This window comes from Dermacentor silvarum, chromosome 11 (assembly GCF_013339745.2).
Source record: "Dermacentor silvarum isolate Dsil-2018 chromosome 11, BIME_Dsil_1.4, whole genome shotgun sequence".
NCBI lineage: Eukaryota > Metazoa > Arthropoda > Arachnida > Ixodida > Ixodidae > Dermacentor > Dermacentor silvarum.
In genome coordinates, this window is record NC_051164.1 from 21,088,673 (window position 1) to 21,112,957 (window position 24,285).

Sequence of the window (24,285 nt, forward strand, 5' to 3'; positions counted from 1 at the left end):
GGGTTCGACCCCCCAAAACAAGGTCCATCTGCAGGTGTCGAGTGTGATCAAAGGTTGGACGGTAGGCCTCACTTCGTATACAAGAACCCAGATGGAAACAGCAAAGAAACCATGTTTTCCTGCGAGACATACACGAAAGACCCCAAGCTGCACCCTGGGGAATGCTTTGAACAGTACCACACTGTTTCGAAGTACCGCTAAAGGACTGCAATGGACAAGAACAGAGAAAAAATAAATACTGTACAATGCGTTTGTGCATGCGAGTATTTTTTCTCGCCCCGTCTAAAACTAGCGAAATAGTTTAGGACTAGACCGCTGGTAAAGTGTGTGTGTGTGTTTAGGGCTGCAAATGGTTAACAATGATTTACCTTTAGACGCAGCACGTAAGCAACAGCAAAATTGGAATAGTAAAAAATGACATGCAACACATTGTTTTTATATCACAGTGACTTTTTCACTACTTTGCTGTTACTGATCTTGCCAGCTTTAGGAACTTGTCAGTACGGACTTGCTTGTAGCAAGTGCTCCTCCTGTGTCTTTTCATCATCAGAAGACTTCACCGAAAGGTTCCGAGACTGATGAGCGAAACGTTTTGGTGAACAGAAGTTATTTCTTATAAATATCGGTTTCTAAAATCGTAAACCAAGCCCAAATTCGTAAACTTCAAGAAAAATTCTACAGAGTTGGCAAGTATGTAAATGACACTGCTTTAATCAATATCACATATATCTATAAAATTATTTCAGGATGACATTGTCTTAAGAATACACATTCATAAAAGAAACAAAAAGCTTGGGAACGAGGAACGTTTCAGTCTGTCAATCAGCCCCGCTGACATGTCGCAAGTCATGCCGCGGATGGATCGTTGTTCAATGAGGTGAAGCCGGCTGCTGCTGTTGTTGCTGTGGCAGGCTCTGACCCTTGAAGCGCATCAGCGCGTGAACCCGTCCACCGGCTGCATGGAATGCCAGCACACCTGACACCAGCAGCAAGAGGTAGATGGGCACCAGGGAGGCGACGTAGAGGCCGGCCGGGTTAAGCAGTGTCTGCACAAGAAATGTTTAGAAGCTGCAGTTAAAAAGAGGAAACTACATGGTCGTTCAACTACTCTCGGTTATTCACTGTAACTATATGCTGATGCACACAAAAAGCTGAGCTGTCAGCGCACACTCTAACCCAAAACTTCAAAATGAATTAATTTCCTCTAAGCCCCTCCCCTCGACAGCGACGACCATTTTGGCAGGGCTTCTGTAATGTCAAAAGGCGCGGTCCCATTGCTGTGTCGTCTGCTCGAAACATTCCGAAATCACGTGTGTGCTGTGCCGGACTCACCTAGCTCCGCACACTCTGGCACCCAATGGCACAACTAGGGCATTGCCATTGCAATGTGCTTGCATTTCTTTCACTCGTGCAATAAGGCCAGCAAAAAGCAGAAAACACCTGCAGAAACTATCTCAGGCTGATCGCCGAGAGGCACACGTGCAGCTCAACACTGACCATGCAGAAAACACTTCATTTCGTCACCTGTCAGTGTTGCCAGACAGCTGTAAAATTAAACTGCGACATAAAAAAAAAAAAAAGATCACATACAAATTTCCTACCTGCCCGAATGCACATAAATTTTTGCCAGTTTGCTGTAAGACATGCGCAGTTTCACAAGCAATGCACATACCTGCCAACCTCAACAAATTCGTCAACTCTTGACCGGGGCGGCACGGGAATTCTGCTGAGGAATACGACTTCACACAGACTTGGAAGTACTGATAGAGTCTAGTACTTGCGAGGCTTCGAGCACGCCATCACACTTTGCAGCCGCTACGGCTACGAAACACCAGAGTGCCGGAGTCTCACTGTGCCCTATGCAGCAGCATGTCGCACAAAAAAAAAAAAAAAAAAGCGAGGCCCACAAAACAGGTCATACTCACGAAAAAGCCTAGCGAAGGTGACAGGCGAGACGACAAGCCACAGCCGCCAATACAGAAACTGTGCCTGCTCCATCGACCCAAAATCGCCGTTGTCTCTGGGGGCGCCACTTACGTACAGGTTGAGAGTGTCGACAACCAGTGACTTCCGGCCATCGTCAGGTCGTCCAACGACCCGATGACGAAGGCAATGTCACAGAGTGAAAAATGTTCTTACTCTGCAGACAATAAAGGTTATGGCGCACACCTCCATCTCTATGCGCCCCTATGTAAGTGGTGCTCCCGCCCACCAGCAACCGTGTGACTTTATTAGGAATTAAAAAAAAATATTTCGCAAATATAACCACTTTTCCGTAAAAAATTGAGCCGACATTCGTAAAATCGCAAGACGGGTCCAAATTTGTACACTTTACGGAAAATTCAGAAGAGTTGGCAGGTATGAATGAATAACTTCAGCTCTAAAATTTGGTGCCGTGGCCCCTTCAAACCATGGGATATACCGGGTGCTTCAGTGAACACTTTCAAAAATTTTTAAAGGTTGCCTGTGGCGGATAGCTTAATTCCAGTTCACGAACTGGTCTACTCGAAGAGGTGGACATTCCTTGCACAAAAAATCTATATGCATAATTGGCTAATTAACAAAAAATCACTGAGTGTTTTAACTAATTACCTTACGGCCCATATTCCAATTTCCAAATTCTAGCCGTGGAGTTGGCAAGGCGGATCCAATTGGAATGAATTCTCTGGATGACACCTGTCTTGAGATATTCATTCCCGAACTTTGAGGAGAAATGCATTGGTGTTCAGGTTACTTTTGTGCTTCAATGCATCAAACGACGTTTGGTTAAGAAAGGTTTACCTCGTACAAAAGTTCAGTGTGCAGCAACTACTCATTGTTACATCCCGGTATTGTTAAAACCAGTAATGCTATAAGTGGGTTTAATTGTACTTCTTTCTGTCTAATTAAAATGTTTCAATGTTTGTCCTGTCCCCTCTATTCTTTTCGTGCAACCCGGTTATAGCAATTATCGGTAATAATGGAATTTTCTTAGCACTACAATATTTGTATAAGTGGGTCTGCCTGTAGAATGTCAGCTAGTGCGGAACGAAACGGCTGATGATCGGTGATGGGGACTGCAGATTCGAGAAGGGGTTACAGTCGAGTGATGTTCTGGGGATAAAAGATTCACTGCATGTTTTGGTTAGACATAACATGCTAATCCTAACTTTATTCGAATGACCAATCCTAGCCGATGTACAAATGAAGGGGAAAAATGAGCGTGTCGTGAAAAGTAGCAATGAGATAATAGATTTTACAGAATAAGCACAGTCGGAAAAATTTCCGACAAGATGCAAGAGGCGGCAGCTCCAGCGAGTTTTCAATGACGCTTATGCTTGCTGGGCAGCTGCAGTTACGAAGAGTGAATCGAACAGAATCGAACAGTTCAAGGGCATGAATGGGATTTTCAGAGCTGGAACCCAATACCGCAGCGTTGTATACGAGATTGCTACGAATGAATGCTACGAAGGTGCGAAGGAGAGGTTACGGCGGATGTACCCTAGCATGCGATTGGCGTTATTTATTGTGCTACTGATGTGGAGAGACCCAGTTATTGATTGAACAAATGTCTATTTCGAGAAGGTGACTGACTAATTAGTAGTAGAGGGCTCCAGATTAATTTTGATCACATTGGGTTCTTTAAGTGCGCCTAAATGTAAGTATACACAAACATTCTTGCATTTCATGCCCATAGTGCCGTGGAGGCAAAGAATCCCTGACCTAGACGCCCAGCAGCAGGATACCGTAGCCACAGAGCTACAGTGGCAAGCATATTTGGAAAAGGTGGTCAGGCTTACTGGAAGAAAGGGGATGGGTTACATAGCTGGTGTAACGAACCCATCTTTTTAGCATATGCTCAGAGCGAGTTCACAAGTTATTCTGTGCGGTTGGGATCGATGGCAGAGTTTAGCCAGGTGGTGCAGTTGGCGTATCAAGAACCAGCTTATGACGAAATGTTGAATCTGACCGATTATGCAAGTCGTATTGAAGCAGGAGACACAGTATAATTCCGCATGCGGGCCAGTGGAAGACTAGTAACAGCACCAACCGTATCCATAATTTTCTCCAATGGGCTTCCTACCGTTGAAGCGATTGCATTTCCAGGGGACCACACATCGCATCACGCTGTATCATGTCTTTCATGATTTCCTCGATTATGGCATGCACTTTTTTTGTTCTTTTCCAGAAAAGCTTATTAATGTTGATTAATACATAAGTGATTATTACATTATAATTGAGTATGAAGCTAATATACAACACAACATGCGTGCCTTATGGCAAGCGTTTCTAGGAAGAAGAAAAATTTGGGGGTCGCTTAAGCTTCGCCTTTAAGAGTGGAATGCAATAGCATTCAAAGATCCCTGACTGCTTCTCACGCATCCAGGCAACTGCAGCTTATGTAATCGTAATGCTTACCTGAGAACGCTGGTGGCGAACGCTATGCACGAAGGCGAGCTTGCTAGCAGAAACGCGACCTCTTGCGTGGGCCGATCTTCCGTTATTGTTTCGCACTTCTAATATTTCAGGCTGAGAAGATTTAACTTAAAAGGCATGCGCTGTCTGTGTTTTGTTTCATGACATTTGTCTGTGGGCTGTCATTCGCCAAATTCCGAGGAATAACTTTGTCAAGAATGTAAGACAAAGTGTGAGCAACTTTAGTGGTAAAAGAAGTACTTTAGTGGCGCATAAAATATTTTTCGCTCACAGGACGCCGGTCAATGACACCGGATTTTCTGTGACACAGGGCCCTTAACAGTATCGTGTTAAAACATGCTCTTGTTCGAAAACTGAGGTGAAATGCAATGTCGAAGACAGCCACTATAAAACATAGCTTGCAACAATGTAGATGACACAAAACCCAGCTGTACACAAACTTAACATGTAGCGAGAAATATACAGGTAAAAGGAGATGCAACTCATGAAGCAAAGAATGAATCATTTTACGACAGCCTGCAAGTGTCTTTGCACCCTGGAACTAGCATACTTGAAAGTTATTGAACTAGCATACTTGAAAGTTATTGCAAAGGCAGTGATGAAGTTATTTCGAAGGCATTTAAGACAGTGGTTGTTGCCAACATAAAATTATTTTACGTTACTACTGCTCTATGCGCCCTCTTGTCTTAATATCTGCGCGCAGAAGGCAGGTTTCAGTGTGTTCTATCGGCAAGTGAAACTCGTGATAAACGAAAAAAAAAAACACGCAAACAAAGAACATGCGTGATCTTTTGAACCTCTGTCTAACGAGGTTACACTGATTCTAATTAGAGTAGATCAGCTTCTTTGATATTAACATGAATGGTATGAAGAAAGCAGACAATGAAATGTGATAAAGCATAAGGGAACTTAGCTGTCATGTTTTAATTGAAATGTAGAAATAACACGGAAAAGGGAAATGAAAGTTGACGAAAAGACAACCAGCCAGAGGTGGTAGCCAAACCCCCCTCATCTGCGTTACGCATGCAGTGCTTTAAAAATTCAGCTACTGTGGCCGGCCATCCTCCTGTACAATTTCTAGGGCATTTGTGCATGTGCACGACATCAGCCAAGAGAGTGTTAGCCAGTGCCCCTGAGAGGCATGGCAGTGGATGTGGAACGTAAACCGCAGACGTGACGCAGTACGTGAACTTGGGAGCAGGCAACTGGCCAAGAAACCCTCGTGGCACTGAGGCCACCAAAGTTAAGGCCTTCGCCAATCGACGACCCTCCGATCCACTTAATCACGGCATGAAGCACTCACCAGACATGAGGCGACTAGGTGGGCGATGCCGACAAAGGCCACCAGGGGCCAGCGTCCGTGGTCCAAGGCGTGGAAGGACACCACTCCCCAGAAGGTGTGGAGCAGCACAAACGCACTCGTTGTCAGAGCTGCACAGGTGAATAAGCATCACGGTTCACTTGATCACCTATGATAAGTCACTTTTATAGCCTACTGTTTAACCCTGTAATGCCAGAACACAGATCCACGTCAATGAAAACTGGCACAAATTGTTTACATTTATTTCTGGCCACAGAGACTACATCTGTGGCAAAACAAAAAAGTTTTCTTTTTCAGTTATAACTCAATTACTGTATTAATTAATTATGTAGCAATTGGTTCGCTAAACTATTCATCGCTGAAACCTTACTCCAGCATATCCGTATCGCAACTATTCGCTTTGCACTAAACTTCCCGTGCTTCAATCAGCATTTTGAGGCATCAAACTCGGCATAACATATATGATACATTGGGTCTTAATGGGTTAAAGACCCACTGTCAAGAAATTTCACTCTGGCTAAATTGGTTATAAATGCAGACCTGCCAATCTTAACATTATGAAAAATACCACTGTCCAAAGCCAAATATATGTATGGGACCGGCATCTGTATGGGACCCTTGGACAGACACTAACATTGTGCAGTTGGAAAGTGTGCAAAGGAAGTCAGCCAGGTTTATTTTCAATCGCTACAGTTGGTAAATATCACCATCCGCGCTTCTGCAAGGTGCCCAACTAGAGCAACTCAAAACGCGGCGGTATCACGAGAGGCTAAAACTTCTGTACCTATTATACAATGACATTTTACAAATGACCAAAACACGCTCATCGAACGTCTAACCTTTCGCACTACACGTTCTTACCACCCCAGGAAAATCGCTGAATACTCATGCAAAACAAAAACCTTTAAAAACTCATTCTTTCCTCGCACTATCTCCGACTGGAATGTACTGCCTGCAGATGTGGTCACGAGTCCAACAATTGATGTATTTTTGAGTGCATTTAGAGGTTTTGAAATGTAAACTTTCTACTAATACTGCTTTACATGGTATTCAGTAAATCTATTACTACATATCCTTGTGTTCTTGCACGTGTTCTTGCGTTACTCCATTTGATCATTCCTATATGTAATACTCGTGTTGTTCATACCTGCATTTTTATTTTACCTACATGGTTTATTCAATATTAAACCGCAATTGGCGTGTCTTTTTTTGTGCTGGTTTGTGTTGTAGAACTTATACTCAAATGTGTCATTAGTTTTCTTTTCAAAGATTGTATTTTAAAACTTGTGCTTCTCTTTCTTTCTTGTATTTAACGTGTATATTCTGCAAAGTGTACGTGACAGCAAATTCTTGTGTTCTTATGCTTGTACTGGATTTTCATGTCTGTTCTGTTACGCAATCTTTTTCTCTTTTTTTTGTTAGACTACTTTGAAATGTATTTAATACCCACTCCTGCCTAAGGCCTGAACTACAGGCCGGCAGCACTTAAATAAATAAATAAAAAAATATCCCAAGCCACACAGAGCATATACAAGGCCTAATGATTTCGACAACCAACTCCCTAATGTCACAACATGGTAATTCCAGCTTAAGTGGTCACTGTAATCACACCAAGAGACTCTGGTGAGGTTGCATGCTCAATAATGCTATTTTCATGGCAATCTTTTGATTCGTGCAGTAAATAGAGCATGCTTTAGGAACATTTTTTAGTTAAAGTTGGTCAGGATTTACCCAGCTTTCCCAAGCGCTGCAACCACACATTACATTGTACCTCTAGGCTACAGCTATACTCACAGGAGCAAAATGTCGAGATCAAGTGTTATGTGCAAACCTTATCGTGTTGTGCTTGTGAAAAAGGCTCCCACATGGGGGTCAGATAGTTAAGTTTTTATTCATTTCATTGCCTTGGTCGGTGTCAGCTTTGTTTTCTTCACGATTCTTCTCGACTAGAGATTTTGTCAGACTCTCAACGTCGAGTGTTTCTGCATTCTGAAGACGTTGGATTGTGGCCTCTATGGCCAGGAGTCGAACCCTTGAAGTCAAATGCAGTGATACCTACTTGAAAGTTTCAGTAACTGTGCCTTTCACGTTCATTTCACATGCAGTTTGATGCAGTAACATGCACTAGAGTGATGTGAAGGTGAATGTTCTAGAATCTGTGTACCATTCAGGAGCTTGTGGCAGCGAACCAGCTTGTTCCGTTCTACCCTCTAGGCACAAACATGCCTATATTTCTTGACTCCAGAATGATGCAGGTCTACCTCTGATAAGTCACAGTGAGCTCAGAGTGCGTGTAAGCTCTGGTGCAATCTTGCTGACTCGTCATTACTGTGAAGCATGAAGATTATGTCTACGAAGACCACCGTAACACCACCGTAACAGTGCCCAATGTTTCATGAGCCATCACACACTCTTCCTAAAAGGCACATAGTGGTGCTGTGATGAAGTTTAAATTAAATTGTGGAGTTTATTGTCCCGAAACTGCACAGTGGGATATGAGTGAGATATAAAATTTGGCCCCCTGGCATTCTTTAACAAGCGCCCAAAGCACGGTACACAACCGTTTTCACATTCCACCCACATTAGAATGCAGCTGCGGCGTCCGGCAATTGAACCCGCAATCTAATGCTAAGCCGTGCAATGCTATAGCCACTAAGCCACCGTGACGGGTTGATGAAGTTTGAATGATAAAACATGACTAATATGCCAGTCAGCTACTGAACTTTCTGCAGAAAATTAACACAGTAAAATAGCTCGTGATCATTAAAAAATTAGAATGCAGTAAAACCTTGTTATTTCGAATTTCACCGGACTAGAAAAAATGGCCGAATTAACTGAATGTCATATTACCGAATGTTTTAGTGAAACAGTAAACAAATGCATGCTACATCAACATGCCTTTGTTTACTGAATAAATCCACAACCGCCACTTTCATTTCGCACAAGATCAGCGTGGAAGCTGCAGTTCTTGTCATCCCTCGACTGATAAGCGCTCGCAGTGGCAAGGGCCTCAAGACTACCTTCGCAGTGTGACAGTGTGGTGAGTCACACCTCTTTACTGCGAGTAGACATGCTTTTCATTACCGAATGCACATGCCGATTATTTTGCCACAAGTTGGCAACTGATAATCCATTATAATTTAGCTGGCGTATTTGGCACGAGTGTGCAGGCCGCAGTAAAACTCTTTTCATCAACGGCTTCCACCATGTTTGCGCCATCGTGCGCGCCCTGCACGCATCCAAAATGAACCCACTGCTCCCTGCAACCGTAGCAGATGAATCTGCGGTCGTGGTTGGCGTAATCACTGATGTCAACCACGCAGTTCTGAAGATAAACGACCCATGTGGCAGAAATGTGTGAAGCGGCAGCTTTTTTCTTCTTCCATGCAAAGTGGTTTCATGGTTTTATATCGTTCCCCTATGGTTCTCGTTGATGAATATGGCATGCCTGCCAACCTGCGAACATTAAAATTCATAAAATCTCGTGGACATGCTACCGAGCAGGAGGGCAGAAAGGAGGGACTAGCATGTATATATTTTATTTAACTTGCCCAGAGTGCAAGCTTTCCGTGGGATACATGCGCACTTTATTAACAGTGATTTAGCACACTTGGAACTGCAAGAACTGCCAAGCACCACATTCTTTTTCGATCACACTAACTTTAGTGACGTTGCTGTTGAATGACTTCGCATGCTTCAGGGACTTGTATAAACTTGCTTGAAGTAGGCACCTCTCTTTTGCACCTTTTACCATCATAAGACTTGTAACGCAGGCTTTGGAGACGATGAGTGAAACTTTCTTGCGTACAGAACTTAGTTTTCATAAACAATGATGCAACATTCGTAATATCATGAAACCGAGCCGAAATTCCTAAACTTTCCATAGAATTTGGGAGAGTGGGTAGGTACGCTATAGCGATGTGGACTCTGCCGCTTTGTTTGGACTGACTGCTAGGGCCGCTTTCCTCTTTTGCATCATACAATTGTGGAATTCAGAGTTGTCCGAATTAACTGGTGCGCTGGTTACATATGTCCGAATTAACGAGACTTTGATGCCATTTGATAATGCATATGCTTGTAGCGACCAGATGAAGAGTCCAAATTATCAGATTTCTTAAATTATTGAGATTTTACTGCATTAGGTGTGAAAAACAGTATATTTTGCACATATTCCTCATCAAGAAGTGTACTGCAGTGACCGTAGACCACAAATTTCTCTTTCAGAACATATTCCAGCCAGCATGTGCAGGAAGTGAACTTTTCTTTTTCACATTCTTTTCACATTTCATCAATAAAGTTGTTTGTCACCTGATGTGAGGAAGAAGCCGGACGACCCGCCGTTCAGTCCAACTGTGCCGGGACCAATGGCATCGGCGAGCACGTTGAGTAGCGAGAACACGCCGCTCATCACGCCAAAGCCCAGGCCAGACACTGCAGAAACACAAAATAGAATGAGCAACATCAATGACCACAGGCACCCAGTAAAGAACAGACGTGTGTCACGGAGTGACGGATTGCACACCACATTGATAAATTGATTGACGGGGTTGCACGTGTCAAAAGTAGCACATGAACCATGAGAGAATATTTAGTGGAGCACCTTGGGAAGATGACAAGTCAGAAGGACAGGGACTACTACACACAATTCGTCTCTGAGGGCGCTCACAGTAACTTACCTGAACAGGATCTTAGCTGAATGTCTGAACAAAGAAGAATAAGAAATGTGGCTGAAACTGACGCACAGGCAGCGTGAACCTCCTTGCCTTCTTTTAGAACTTCAGTGACTCACTGGTACTGAACACTATCCATACAACTCTAGTGTCTAATTGAAAAATATTTTACATAATAGTGAGTAAAAACAGTTTAAGACATCACTGCAGTAAAACCTAGTTATACTGAAGGACGAGCCAGAATTACTTTGTTATATCCATTATTGCATGTGCTGCGCTATGTATTTGCTGTGCTATGCTGCGCTATTGGTATTTCAAGGCTAATTTCACTTCATTACATCCACTATTTCGTTCTATACCGTTTCGTTATAACAAGGTTTGACTGTACAGCAGAGGCTGAGCCACTGTGACAGACGAAACACAGGTTGTCAGACGTGTCTTCACAAGTTGTCCTGGCTCTTCGAGAAAGCTGCCAAGATGGAGGCCTTACCTCTCTACATTTCTCTGCATCCAACAGCACTCCAGCACCACATTTCACTGCCATTGATTGTAAGAAACGCTATGGTAGTCACCGCACATAGTGCAGCCTGCATAAGGAAGGTTTCCCCCATCTACTTAACCAGGTGGGGCACACCTGTTCGCACAACACAAAGCTTCCCATATGGGTGGCCACCTTGAAACATGAGGACTTCTAGAAGGTCATGGGTGAGCAGAAAGCTGAAGAGCACAGAGTTGTGGCTGTGGCTTTGTGCTCGGGAGGTCATGAAACCACATTCATTCATTGAGTGACCTGTGCTGTGCAGTGGGAGAAGCAACAATGGGCTCTATGTGATTGGCGATGATGGCACTACATGTGGCAAGTGCAAGCCACTGGCACCAACCATTCCAAAGCATGCAAGTTATTGGTCCCTGTTGGGAATTCCTCACATTTGGCTCAAATTTTCCAGCTCTTGCATGCAGGTGATGCCAATCCCCCTCGTTATGATGAATTTTATTCATTAGAGGGACTCAAAAGTGAAAATTAATTTGAGCTGTATTAGTAAATTACCTGTCCACAATATTATAAAAACTTCTACCGCTCAGAATGTGTCTTTGTATTGTGGTCGAAGTGAGAAGATTGTGTGTCACATTGACAGAAACAAGCATGCTTGTCTTTCATAAACAAGGAATTATGTTTTTATTTGGCTCTAAAAGTGGTGCAAGAATGACCTGCAGCATCACTTGACGATGAAATAGTGTCAACCAATCTGTGCACCCATCATATGTGCACCCATCACGTAATAAAAAAAATGTCGCAGTTTCGCCCGAAAGGCTAAGCATCAATTGCGATAGCAAATTGGTAGAGAGCTATTCGGAGTAGGGATAGTAGTTTTATCGGCTGCATAAACTTGGACACATTTGCTTTCTAACTGAATTGACAAGCATGGTGTCATCGCGCACAAGCAAACATGAATAGATCACACTGAATGACCGCAGACGACGACTGTCAAAACGCTGGCAGCAAGCTCAGCCGCTGCAGCGGGCGAAGAATCGTGCGGTCTATCGCTTCAACGGAAACTGAGAGGCGAATGCACAGCGCATACAAAGGTCAGAGCCGTGTGGAGATAAGAGACGGTGCAGACGGCCGCCACGCAGCCAGTGCAAGCGTATTTGTTGGCAGAGTAGAAGCTGCTCCCACCCCCCTCCCTCCTGCGCTGCCTCTCCGCTTTTTTGCTTTCGTGTGGGAGATTGCGTTGCCAGTTCCCCTTGCGCTTGGTTGCAAGATACGCATTTGGTGCCGTAGCACAGCGTCGCCCCACCTCCCTCCCTCCCATACCCCCACGGCCTTTCGCGCGACGGTCACGTCTGCTTTCCGCCGTGCGTTGGCTCTCCGTGATAGCGCACGTCCCCCGCGCGCTCTTACTCGTGAATACGGCGCGCGGCGACGATCGCCCTTGGAATCTATACGGAACCTCACGGTGACGCCGACGGCAGAAATCTGGTTGAAGTGTCCATATAATTGCTATCGCAATAAAAGCTGCGTAGCCAGAGCTACTTTGCTTCGATACATTATTGTATTGATGAAAATTGTATTCTATGCAATTCTGCTAACTTTTTCTGACCACCTGCTAACTAAGCAGCAGGTCACCTTTTCGCGCTTAGTCACCCAGCAATGTGACATAATGGGCTAGTTGGTGTTACACCTTTTGTGTGAAGCAAGAATGTTACATCAGGACACATAAACAAGAAGACACAAGGATGAGTGCCAACTTCCAATTGCTGAGATTCATTTTCAAGCAGTGTTTATATTGCCATAGCATTCAAACAGAGAACATAGGTTGTAGCCAACAAAGATTCTGTAGGTGGTCTTCTTCATTTTGGTTCGGACATTTTAAATTTCTTCCTAAGTACATCCACCCTGTTCTTCCTTCCAGAAACAGTATTCACGGAAGCCAGGAAAAAAAAAAAATTAGAAGACCAAGCAACGTGTCAACACAAACATTGCATCAATTTTCGCTTTTTCTTATTTTTCTGGTTTTTGTGCAGATCATTACAGGAAGGAAGAACAAGGTGGACATATTTACAAAGGGGTTTACAATGGCCGAGCAAAGGTGAGACTGACCCCAACACAATATACAGTGTAGACCGATTATATCGGAAGTCGCTGGAGTCACGAATATCCGCACTAGTATAATCAAAACAATGATTTCATTGCGATAGGAACTATATGGACACTCCAGGTGTATTTCTGCTGTCGCCGTTAGGTTCCATATAAAGTGCAAGGGTGATAAAATTGTCGCTGCGCGCCGTATGCTGTATGTGCGAGTGAAAGCGTGCGAGGGTGAGCAAGCGATTGCGGCTCAATCTCATCAGCGCGATAAGGAGGAAAGCGAGAAGGAAGCGCGCCGTCTTCTGCAGCGCGCAAGGCTCTGGGAGGGGGGGGGGGGAAGGCGCCATTGCATCATTCTGGCCACTCCGTGCAGCGGGCAAAAAATACGAACGCAGATATTTACGTGCCACCAATGTTGGAATGCGCCCGACGACACCAGGCATGCCAGTTGCGGCGTGTCGTTGGCGTATAGACACCGGTTGTTCACCACTGTGACGTTGCAAAGCGTGACGCGTGCGTTACGTCTCAGTATATCTGCGGCTTGAGGAAAGCGTTCGCTGTATCGGTCGACTGCCGAACTTTCAGGCAGCCACACTGAAACCGGTATTTTGCCTCCCGCAACTGCACTGTAAGCGATACACGTACACTTAAAGTGCTATGGGAAAATTACTAACGGGAGTCTGAAAAGACTATTATATCCAGTCCTGCAGTATTAGCAGTTACATTATAAGTGATCTATACTATACTTTGTTGTTTCCCTTGACCAGATCTTATATTATCTGTTTCAATGCTATGACAACATAAACATTTCTACGAAGTAAACGGAAGTTCGCACTCATCGCTGTGTCTTCTTGTTTGTCTTCAAAGAATTATTCACACGCGTCTGTCACAAGGCAACACATTACCATGCCCGAGCTATGGCCGAAGTTCCCCGCAACTCACCATAGGAAAGCGTGGTCCGAGAGCTGGAGACGACAGCACCGTCTGCGCCAACTTCAGTGACCTTCTTCAGACCCAACTCAGCTTTCCTGCAAGGTATCAATTAAACTAAGTTGAGGTGTTTAACGTGCCAAAACCACAATTTGATTATGAGACACGCCGTACTGGGGGACTTCAGATGAATTATGACCAACTCAGGTTCTTCAACGTGCACTAAATCTAAGTACATGAGCATTTTTTAATTGGCCCCCATCGAAATGCAGTCACCACAGAAGGCATCGATTTGTTAGCAGTTGTCACATAGAGAATGGCAGAATGGCAGATCTTGTTATGTAGGCATTTTCCAGCTGAAACTAATATAGGCAATCACATTCCACTGTCTTTACTTCTTAATACTCTCTAGTGAGCATTAACATCATGTTTGCACTAAATAATAACTTAATCTTACTGAAAGCTTGCAATAACTACAGCAAGAAAAAACAGATCAGCTACCGCGAAAATTTTTCACCAATTTCCTGGTGAAATATGTTACCATTTGCCATTACAAACTTCAAAAAGCAGACATATAAATGAAACTAAAACATTTACAGAATGTGCCACAAACTCAACGTAGCATTCCGTTCAATCAGTTTTCTTTTACAACACTACTTGGCTCACTATGCACTCGTACAATGTTAGCACTTTTGCAGCCACCCATTGTCCTCCTCTCTTTCCCTCTTCCCTCAGTGGAAAGTAGCTGGCTAGAGGAATGTACAGAGGGGTACACTGTTAAAGGGAACACTCTAGTGCAAAGCATGTCTGAATTTTCCTCTCTCGCAAAAGTACAATCACCTGGATTTGCAGCCAACTTCTGGTTGGTAGCTCCGACACCTTCCGACACACCTGTGCAGTGTAACATTGCTTCCACAGCCATTTGCAGCCAGGGCACCAGCAAAGTTAGAGGCACGCTCTTGAGTGTGCCCTTTAACAGTGGACCGCACTGTACCTCAGGCCAACCTCTCTCTGCCTTTCTCATCATTAAACTTTTTTCTCTCTCCCTACTGCCGTTATGTGTGGAGTCAATATCTGTACCATTATTAAACGTAATTTTTTTTCTTTCCTTCTGCATTTGAATTCGCTACTGGCTATTGCATATTTGCATATTAGTGTATTTATTGAGCGCCACTCGACGGCACAGCGTGTTCAGTGAGAAGCGGAGTAGAGGAGCCCGACTGCACACCCGCCTCATGCATGACGCATTTTGGCGGTGGTGGTATGATCTGTTACTACGTTCCTTCAATGCTAATCGCAATAACGTCGGCATTAACGAGAGTTTCATGAACGAAGTTCCCCAATAACGTTGACATTCAGCGTGGAAGGGGTTCTGCTGGAATTTTTTCCTAAACGATCCTGTCTACTTTCTGCGAGTGCCTCAAAAACTACTCACAACTAGAGGAAAGTTCTCGCCTTCTTTTAAAGCGACACTCTTCTTTGGCTTTTCCCCTCACTTTGCGATAGTATTTATGTTTCTGGATAACTTAGGAACTAGGTACTACTGGGTATCTGCTCGATATATACTTATAGATGTATATAAATAAATAAGTAAGCAAGTAAATAATAGTGTCGAATGGTCAGTTTCGAACCCAGGTGCCCCAGCACAGGAGCCCAATGCCCTAACCTTTAAGGCTCATTCACACTAGGCTGCCATGACATCGACTTAGGTCTGCCGACTGTTGGCAACAGCAGTTTACAGGACAGAAAACGCTGTCGGCAACAGTCGGCAGACCAAAATCGGTGGCATGTCGGCCAAGTGTGAATGAGCCTTTAGACCATCAGCCCATGCCAGAAAAGAGAATAGAACATCCTTAAGAATTTCACTTGTGCAATCCAGCGTTTGGCACACTTGGCGTGTTGCTTCACAACAATTTGGCTATAAAAAGTAGGCGAGCGCTTCTTCTGACTGATGATGAAGAACGCAGTTACTGGGCTCGTTCAGTCTGAAATTCGCTTAACATCTCTCATTGTACTGTAGCGTTGTGGCACGTTTTTACAAAGTCAAGCAAATCATGCCTTGTGATTCAACCCATTTTAACCAACAAATTATCCTTGCTGCCTATCATTCAGTATTATCCAAAGACATTTAGCCAGAAACTTCGTACTCAATACCAAAACTCCACAAGAAAAGAAAATTCTGTGTCTGGTATGTTGCCCGTAGGCCAATTCATCACTAAAGGCTTGAAAACGGCATTCGTAGGCACTTCTGAAGGGAAATATGTGCCACCGCAGGGTAAAAAAGGATTATTTTATTCTTTTCTATAGCACAGATAACAACAATACTTGGTGAGAAGCTTCTTTATATGCTTAGGAATCAAAAACAAACTTAGAAAATGTGTATTCCGACAGAAATCCCAGTTTTATCCCCGTATCCTCCCTTAAAGAGCCAGAGAATATAGTCACTTTTCGTAGCTCTGTTTTCTTGATATTTCACAGCCAACATTACTGTATATGCCTCTGCCGTGAAGATATTTGTTTCCAGGTGCAGGATGCCACATTGAGAAAAGGATAGAACAACTGCTGCATAAGACATGCCAACATGTATCGGTGCAAACTTTCGGGCAAGAATATTTCGACTGACTGAAGTTCCAGGAAGTGTGTTCGGAGCATCTCTGGGGCATGCTTTGCGACTTCTAAAAAAGATGTGTTACGTTCTTCAAGCTGCCACTGCCATGGTGGTAACAGCTTTGCTGGAGACATTAGGGCAATGTTTGAGGAATGGCACACCCATTTTTTCGTTGAGTTTCTTCACGCACATCAAGAAGGGCTCTCTCACTACAGGTGAGTTATCAAACAATTTAAAAATTGCCGCACAGATTATATATCATTTACAGAAATTAGTTGGATAAGAAGAATGTTCATAGTTTACATGTGGTATTGCCAGAAAATATGTAATATTGAAGTATGAACTTTGTAGGGATGAAGTGACCGCTCAAGTTAAGATTGCACAGAATTTGTCCTGATTTGTGGCCAGGTGGATGGCCTAAATGATGAACAGGATTGAGTATCTTTAAGGGACTTGGAGTTGCAACAGAGGTGTACGAAATGGTTCTCGAGTGGAGGGCGTGTGGGTCAAGCCACAAACCCTCTGATCCCCTTCTTTCTTTTTGTATTTATATATTCGATAGGTAATTCTCGCTGCAGAAGCGAGGGATAAGTAATAAGAAAAGCATTTACTTACGTGGCTAATATTCTGAAAGAAAGAAAACTTTGCCTTAGCTGTTTTATCTAGGCAAGTGCTTAACTTCGTTTTTAAACAACCCCTTTTTTGCCTACTCGGCACACTTATTCCATGATTGCAGCATCCATTTTTAGAAAGGAGATAAAGCTGCATGCTGTCACCTGACACACAGACCACCACAGTGACTTGGAGACTGACACTTTCTTGAATTTTGCCGAATCCTTTCCTTTTGGAGTCAGATAAACTGTTCTTTGGAGTGAGGCTAATTTTAACTTGAGAAAAAAGAGAAATATGCACTGCCGTGGCACAATACGATTTAGGGCGGTTGAGCTTCTCCAGCACGTGGAGGCTGTGATGAGCGAGAACCCCGTGAGGACAATTATGGCCATTGCCAAGCAGCTTCAAGTGGCAGAGCCACAGCCAATTTTTCTGTGCACAATGTCATTACTCGTCACTCTTAAGTAATGAACGAACTTGCTCCAAGGGACGGCCCAGAAATAGCTGGCTGAGATCAACAGTGCTACTAACTACTAGGGAAATTTGCCTAGGCCTTGTTTAGGAAAATAGGAAATTTTGTCCATATCTAGGGATATTTTGCACTGACACATTGAAACAGTGGAATGGCTGACATGTCATGGTGTCTTTCGGTGTCTTTTTGGTGACTTACCTTCGAGTCAGCGTGCGAAAAATAACTTTTCATTGTACTCAACAAGTAAACGACAGGATGCAATGACCTGGGCAATTAAGAAAGTATTGCTACTGCGATTTTGCCTTTTGTACCTCTAACTGTGCTGTCAATGTCTGTGTACTCCAAATGAAATATTTATCTGTAACCGCTGAAATAAACATATGCTGCAATATCAAACAAAGCAGCACGGACAAATCTGGGCATAAGCGGACACATACAACACATATACCCAGCGTCGAGCACGACAGTGTGGTTGTAGTGCTAAACAGCCGACTATGCATATGTATACTAAAATTTACCAGGAACCGCCCATAGGCAGAGCAACCTTGAAAAGAGTCCCAGTGGTCATGTCTTTGCATTAGCTCTTTCTCTGGAGGAAACACAAAATTGCTCTTGCTCATGTATAGTACTGCTTCGCCGCAAATGAAGTGTAAGCACATAAGTGTGGTGGTGCTATGTCTTCACATATTTATATTCACATCAACATATTCACATCTTTTACATTGGTGTTGTGAAGCTACACATTATTTTGCCATCGTTACGTTCTGTAAGGGAGACATGGTGCCCAACTTCCTTATAATTCGAATAAAATTCTGCGTAAACTTGGCAGTTTGCTCAACATGCTCTACATGCAAAACAAGTTTGGACAACAACAACAATGTGCAAATGTGCCGACGTCGTCTTCTGTGAATAGCGGCTTAAGCAGGAGGCACTTTTTTATTTTTTAGTTAGCTTAGGAATAAATTTAAACTATAAAACTTGCAGTCTATTTTCATAATATACAAACAGAAATTTATCTTTACAGAAATCATATTGACAAACTCATTAACAACCACATTTAGCAAAAATATTGTGAGTGCTAACTGTGTAGGTTATCGTCTTTATTTGTATATACCCATCCTCATAATCATCATCATCGTTTGTCCGGTTGGTGCTGGATGGCTAGCTCGCGCGGCTGCATTGAACTCAGATAAATCTTTGGTTCAAGTTGGGGGAAAACTGGCTTCGGAGATTGGTAGCACTGGTAGAAGGTGCAATAAATCGTCTTTTATTTGTTTGCATTACTGCGTACTGCGTTTCTTGTCCCATAGAGTGCATAAGAGCCCACAATGTAAAGAATTAATTTTCTGAACACATTAATTCTGCTTCGTGACACTGGCGGTCACATAAGCCACTTGCCCGAGCGTTCCAGTTAAGTGTGACGGCAACAGTACATGCTTTTGGCAAGAAGCATCTTTTTTGCCTAAACACAGAAATGATAGTGTAACACCATGTGGGGCGTTGGCATGCTGATGCTGCATCCTGGGGATTCCTGTAATCTTGCGACATTTGAGACACTTTTCCCAGTTGCTTTTTTGTATGCTGTGTCAACACAACAATCGAGGTCAAGTTAGCGCAAGTTTTCCTGATCACTGATGGCAAGAATATGGCTAAACCACTTCATATCTGACTTCATATCTGCAATGAATGTGTTATGCAATCAACTCCGAGCTTATCTAAAATTGGATTGAAGGCAATTTGTAATACAATGTACAGTGCTCAGCGATTCAAATGCAATAATCACATCGCACGGCAGCTGGTAGTTCGCGTGCTACTGGTGATCGCTGGGGTATCAAATGCAGTCACAACGCATCAGAAGGCTCTTGCTTCCATTGTGCACTACGAAGCATCAGCTCGCTGCCTCTAGTGTCCACTAGTGGTACAAAAAGCGCCAGCGGCCATACACTCCCAAGTATCATGTTTGGTGAATAGCTGAACATTGCACAAGGGGTTTCATGAGGAATTTGGCACACCCATTTTGAACAAACACAAGGACACGAAGCCAGGTGAGAAAAAGGAAAGGAATTGAACCGAGATTTGGCTCCAGACATACCTGAGCACCCGGTAAAAGAGAAAGCGGCCAGCCTCCTGGAAGGCCACGGAGCAGACGACGCCAAAGGCCAACTGCTTCCGAAGCGGCACCACCGCAAACCACACGATGGACGACAGCAGCAGCGACAGCAGCCAGAAGAACGCCCTGCACGTCCCCGAAAAGCAAACATCAGGCACCTGTCGCTAGCGAGACCGCTAACATGTGGGCTGCGACCAGTGCACGCCGACCAATCTGTGGGAGACCCAAGTGTGACCTGCCACAGCAACGGTCATGAGAGGTCGTCTGAGTAATTGCTGAAACTAGCCCAACACTAAGCTCTTGCAAGCTGAGTGAACTAAGCAAAGAAGTGTCTTTAGAAAGAAAGTTGATGGTAGCCTTACACTTTGAATGCCATACAGCTTCATACAGTTCAAGGGAACTGAAGCCATACAGCTTCAGTTACCTTGTGCCCATTCACATGTGTGCTAATCCAGCGAACTCAGGATAAACAAAACTTGGGCTGAGGTTCTTTTGGCATATATGTCTGCTTTAACAGAGCCAAACATGTACACAATGATTTTTTTTATTAATTTTTATTCTAGTTTCCTTATACAAGAAACCAAAGGGTCCCGGACAAAAGGTGCTTCCATGCACCTGACTGGGTCCGCGGCCCTATACAAACTATACACGAAGGAAACAGCCCCCCCCCCCCCCCCCCCCGATATACAAATCAAGTACATATTTCAATATCTACTCACATAGAAAAGAAAATATATGCATAAAAAGCAGCAAACAAACAGTAAACAATTAAAATCACTTGACGATATCCACGTCTTATCTCGTGACACACCGGCACAATTGTACATGAGCAATAAGTAATATGATGCCAAAAATTTGATCTGTCACAAAAAAAGGGAAAAAAAGGAAAGGGTATGTTTAAAACAACACTCAATAAGTTTACAGAAAAATTGCTTCGGTTAAAGCACTCTTTAAAGTACTGATGAGTACCGTTCTATTATTGTGATAAGATCCTTATTCTCATACAAAAGTTTAGGTATTTGATTTGTAGAATTTGTTCACCGTAGTTTGTTCGAAATTTTGGTAATCTGTATTTTATTGTTGTAAGATCAAAATTACGATTCATTATCATGAACGAAAGTTCAAAACTGACAGTCTTTTTTTATTTCTGTATGCATGTAGGTCGCAAGCTTGCGTTTGTAAAAGCTGGTGTACCCTCAATATTCCTGAGGCAGTATCGGAAAGACTGCGTGCTTTCGCTATGTTTTAAACCTTCTAAAGCTCTAATTGCCTTTCTTTTGTGCAATAAAAATATTTTCAATATTAGAAGCAGAAGTGGTACCCCATATCAGGAAACAATAATAAATATGAGAATGAATCATTGAAAAGTAAAGAATTGCTTTGAATTTACTGGGAATTAGATTTCTTATTTTCCATAATGCTCCTATTACTCTGGATAGTTTTAATTTCAGGTAACTAATATGTGCATTCCATGATAGGTTCTCGTGAAAAAAAAAAAAAAACGCCTAAGAATTTAATAGAATCCACACACGCTCTATCATGTTACGAAAATGTAAGGAAAGATTATTAGCGATGGTGTTACGAGCTCTAAAAAGGACGTACTTTGTTTTATTTGTATTCAACACTAATTCATTTGCATCTAGCCATTCAGAGAGTTCAAGTGGCCAGTTATTCACATCTGTTTCTAGTCTTCACAGATTCGTGCCATAAAAAAAAAAGAATGTTGGTGTCGTCGGCACAAAGGAGTATTTTTGTGTGTGTGGGATAGAGCATATCTCATTTATGTACAGAAGAAAAAGTAGTGGCCCTAAGATCGGACCCTGGGGCAAGCCCGTTAATATAGGCTCCATGTTTGAGGAGGCTGAGCCGTATGTCACACACCGTTTCCTATCTTTTAAGTAGCTTTCTGTAAGTTGAAAGGCTCCATGTTTGAGGAGGCTGAGCCGTATGTCACACACCGTTTCCTATCTTTTAAGTAGCTTTCTGTAAATTGAAAGGCTCCATGTTTGAGGAGGCTGAGCCGTATGTCACACACTGTTTCCTATCTTTTAAGTAGCTTTCTGTAAGTTGAAGGGCTCACGCTCATATGCCATATCTTAGTACAATTGCCAGGTTTAAAATGCATTATGCTTGCTTTGGTTGGACAGAATCACTTGTCTCATTTCTGGCAGTCTATGTAGATTCAATATAGTTTCGTGCTCTTTACTGGAACTGTGAGTGTGCCCCAGTGGTAGTCACCTATGTCCACTACTACTGACATTATTATTATTGACCTCAGTCCTTCAGGTATGTCTTGCATGTACATCCGTGAGCAAAAGTATATGAACCACAGGGTCGCCGCAAAAACTGAATTTCTTCGTAATTAGCATGCATAAACTGAAATTGAAGAGTACACTGGAAAGTTCGCAATGCCGTGTTTGGACTGCAGTCCTCAGTTTCAAGTTGCATTTGTAGGCAGTTGAAAAAATCGGCTTTATCGTGCGATCCCTGGTCCGTATACTTTTGCTCATGGGTGGACATATTTGCTGAGTGCATGTCCTTGCTTTTCTTTCACATTTTTTCTTTTCACTATGTGCCGGTAAACGAACTCGAAGCTCAGAAAAGCGACAATCATACTGGAAATTATATTTTGCTCGTGTAGCTTCAAGACCCTGCAGCAAACACAAAGAGTAAGCCTTGGTCTTAACAGGCAGCTTTCTTTTATTCCCTTCTATCAAGCACTTGGGTAATGATGTGTTCACTAGCATGGCAGAGTTGGCATAGTTGGTTGCAATTCATCATGAGTACTTTAAGGCAACACGTACAACACAACAAGTACAGGAGACAGAAACACAGTCCTGTGGCTCGAAAGTACTCATGATGAGTTGGTCGGTGCTGTGAGAATGAGTGTGAAGCGCATTCAGGTAGTTCCACTGCTCTATAATGCAAAGCTTGCTGGCATCACAAAAGGTTTGTCTCGCAGTACCAATGGAACAGTGAAAACTGTGCAACTGAAACAGCGAAACTGGCTGTATAAAATGTATATGAAATTGGTTCCAAGGATGTCGGTACCATACACTTAGGTTGTAACGACAGGTAGGGAAAAGGCGAAAGCGTAAGCAATGTAGATGACACGAGAAGACCTGTAATATGTCACTTTAAAGGACGCTATCTGCATTTCCGCCAACCAAGGTGTCTTCTAAACGATATGATACACTAGGCGACTAGATAAGGTTGCGCCAGTATGCTGTGCTGACCGGTGGACACAAGCAAAACGACATTCACGCACCAGTGGGCGACACTGAACCTTAAGCGTACGCAACCTACACTCTTAAAAAAACGTTTGCACCCTTTGGGGCTTATCTTGTCCCACAACGATAATCGTCATCCGCCGCAACTGCTTACGTTTCCTTTCTTGAAAACTCTGCGCTCGCTACTTTCCTGTCTAGAAGGTTATGTCACGCTGACAACGCCGATGCCGTTCGTGACCTGGAAGTACCGGGCTCGCAGCGTTAAAGAAACGAAATGCAAGGCAAGATATATGACGATTATCGTGGCGGGACAAGATAAGCCCCAAAGGACGCAAACTTCTTAAAGAGTGTAGATCGGTGAAATCGCAGGACGTGCACGAAACTGTGGACAAGCGTATGGGCGAGCAAAAACTTTCACTTGAGAGGTGAGCAGCTGGGCACAGACTCACGCAGTGATAAGTATGATTATGCGAATTGGGTCTCTGGCGATGGTGATGGCGAACATGGACAGCGCCGGTCCGAATCCGATCAGGGTGCAGCCGATAAACTCCATGAGCGTCATGACGCCGCTCGAAGTCCCGCCGGGGTGCAGCGCGTCAACGCTAAAGAGGCACAGGAGAACCACTGCTCGGTGTTGCGGACCGGCGGAGACGGCGTAACGGGTGGTACAATAACTACACTAATATCACAGCCACAAAAAATGAGACACTACCGACACTACTACTCGAAATACCGTTCCGCTCTTGCCATTCAGGCGGGTGGGATGCAGAAACAAAACGAAAGCCGTGTGTAAATCGCCATTGACACCGTTGCATTGAAAGGTCATCGCTTCTGCTTGCAGCGACACTAGCCGATGGTTGTACAACCACGGATAACATGACAACCTTGACGCAATTTTTTTTATTTGCAATGACTTTTGGCATTTCAAGAAAAAGAAAACACAGCTTTTGAAGTTAAAATTCCTTTTATTTAGGAAATTGTTGTTGGCTATGCGATTCAACATACAGCATGCCTTAGAGATTACAAAAGCGCTGAGACGTGCGTTTCCCACTTAAAATTGTACATTTTCCTTGTACTGATGTTCTGTTATACGTGGCGTTACGGTGTAGTGGTGTCCAAGGAGGTTTAAATAAAACAACTGGAGCGGAGGTATACCCTATACGTGCCCTATACCAACCAATGGGCGGTGGTATAGACGGTTTCATCCAGCGCCACCGCGCTCTGGCAATGCTGTGCGCGGGCTTCCGGCGCCCCCAGGAAACTTCCGGTAGCCGCTGCTTTTGCTCGTTTTTGCTGGTATTTGTTCGCTCGCGCGCTCGTCTTGCT

The 24,285-nt window shown here is 43.6% G+C and overlaps 1 protein-coding gene across 1 annotated transcript; it reads right to left on the reverse strand.

The window, feature by feature from the left end:
* Positions 1–683: 683 nt before the first annotated feature.
* LOC119433257 (gamma-secretase subunit Aph-1-like) lies at positions 684–23,733 on the reverse strand. Its single transcript, XM_037700404.2, has 6 exons — positions 23,409–23,733; positions 19,712–19,855; positions 13,940–14,025; positions 10,046–10,168; positions 5,720–5,847; positions 684–1,046 (listed from the first exon to the last, which is right to left on the reverse strand). The coding sequence occupies exons 1-6, from the start codon at positions 23,519–23,521 to the stop codon at positions 870–872; spliced, it is 771 nt and encodes a 256-aa protein (XP_037556332.1). The 5' UTR covers positions 23,522–23,733; the 3' UTR covers positions 684–869.
* Positions 23,734–24,285: the final 552 nt, after the last annotated feature.

Bases quoted from the DNA above. Each gene is read 5' to 3' on its own strand.
- LOC119433257 (XM_037700404.2), bottom strand. From the start codon at position 23,521: ATGACGCTCATGGAGTTTATCGGCTGCACCCTGATCGGATTCGGACCG. The intron at 19,856-23,408 runs GTGAGTCTGTGC...GGGGACGTGCAG, and splicing joins ATAATCATACTTATCACTGC to GGCGTTCTTCTGGCTGCTGT. The intron at 14,026-19,711 runs GTATGTCTGGAG...GATACCTTGCAG, and splicing joins CTCTTTTACCGGGTGCTCAG to GAAAGCTGAGTTGGGTCTGA.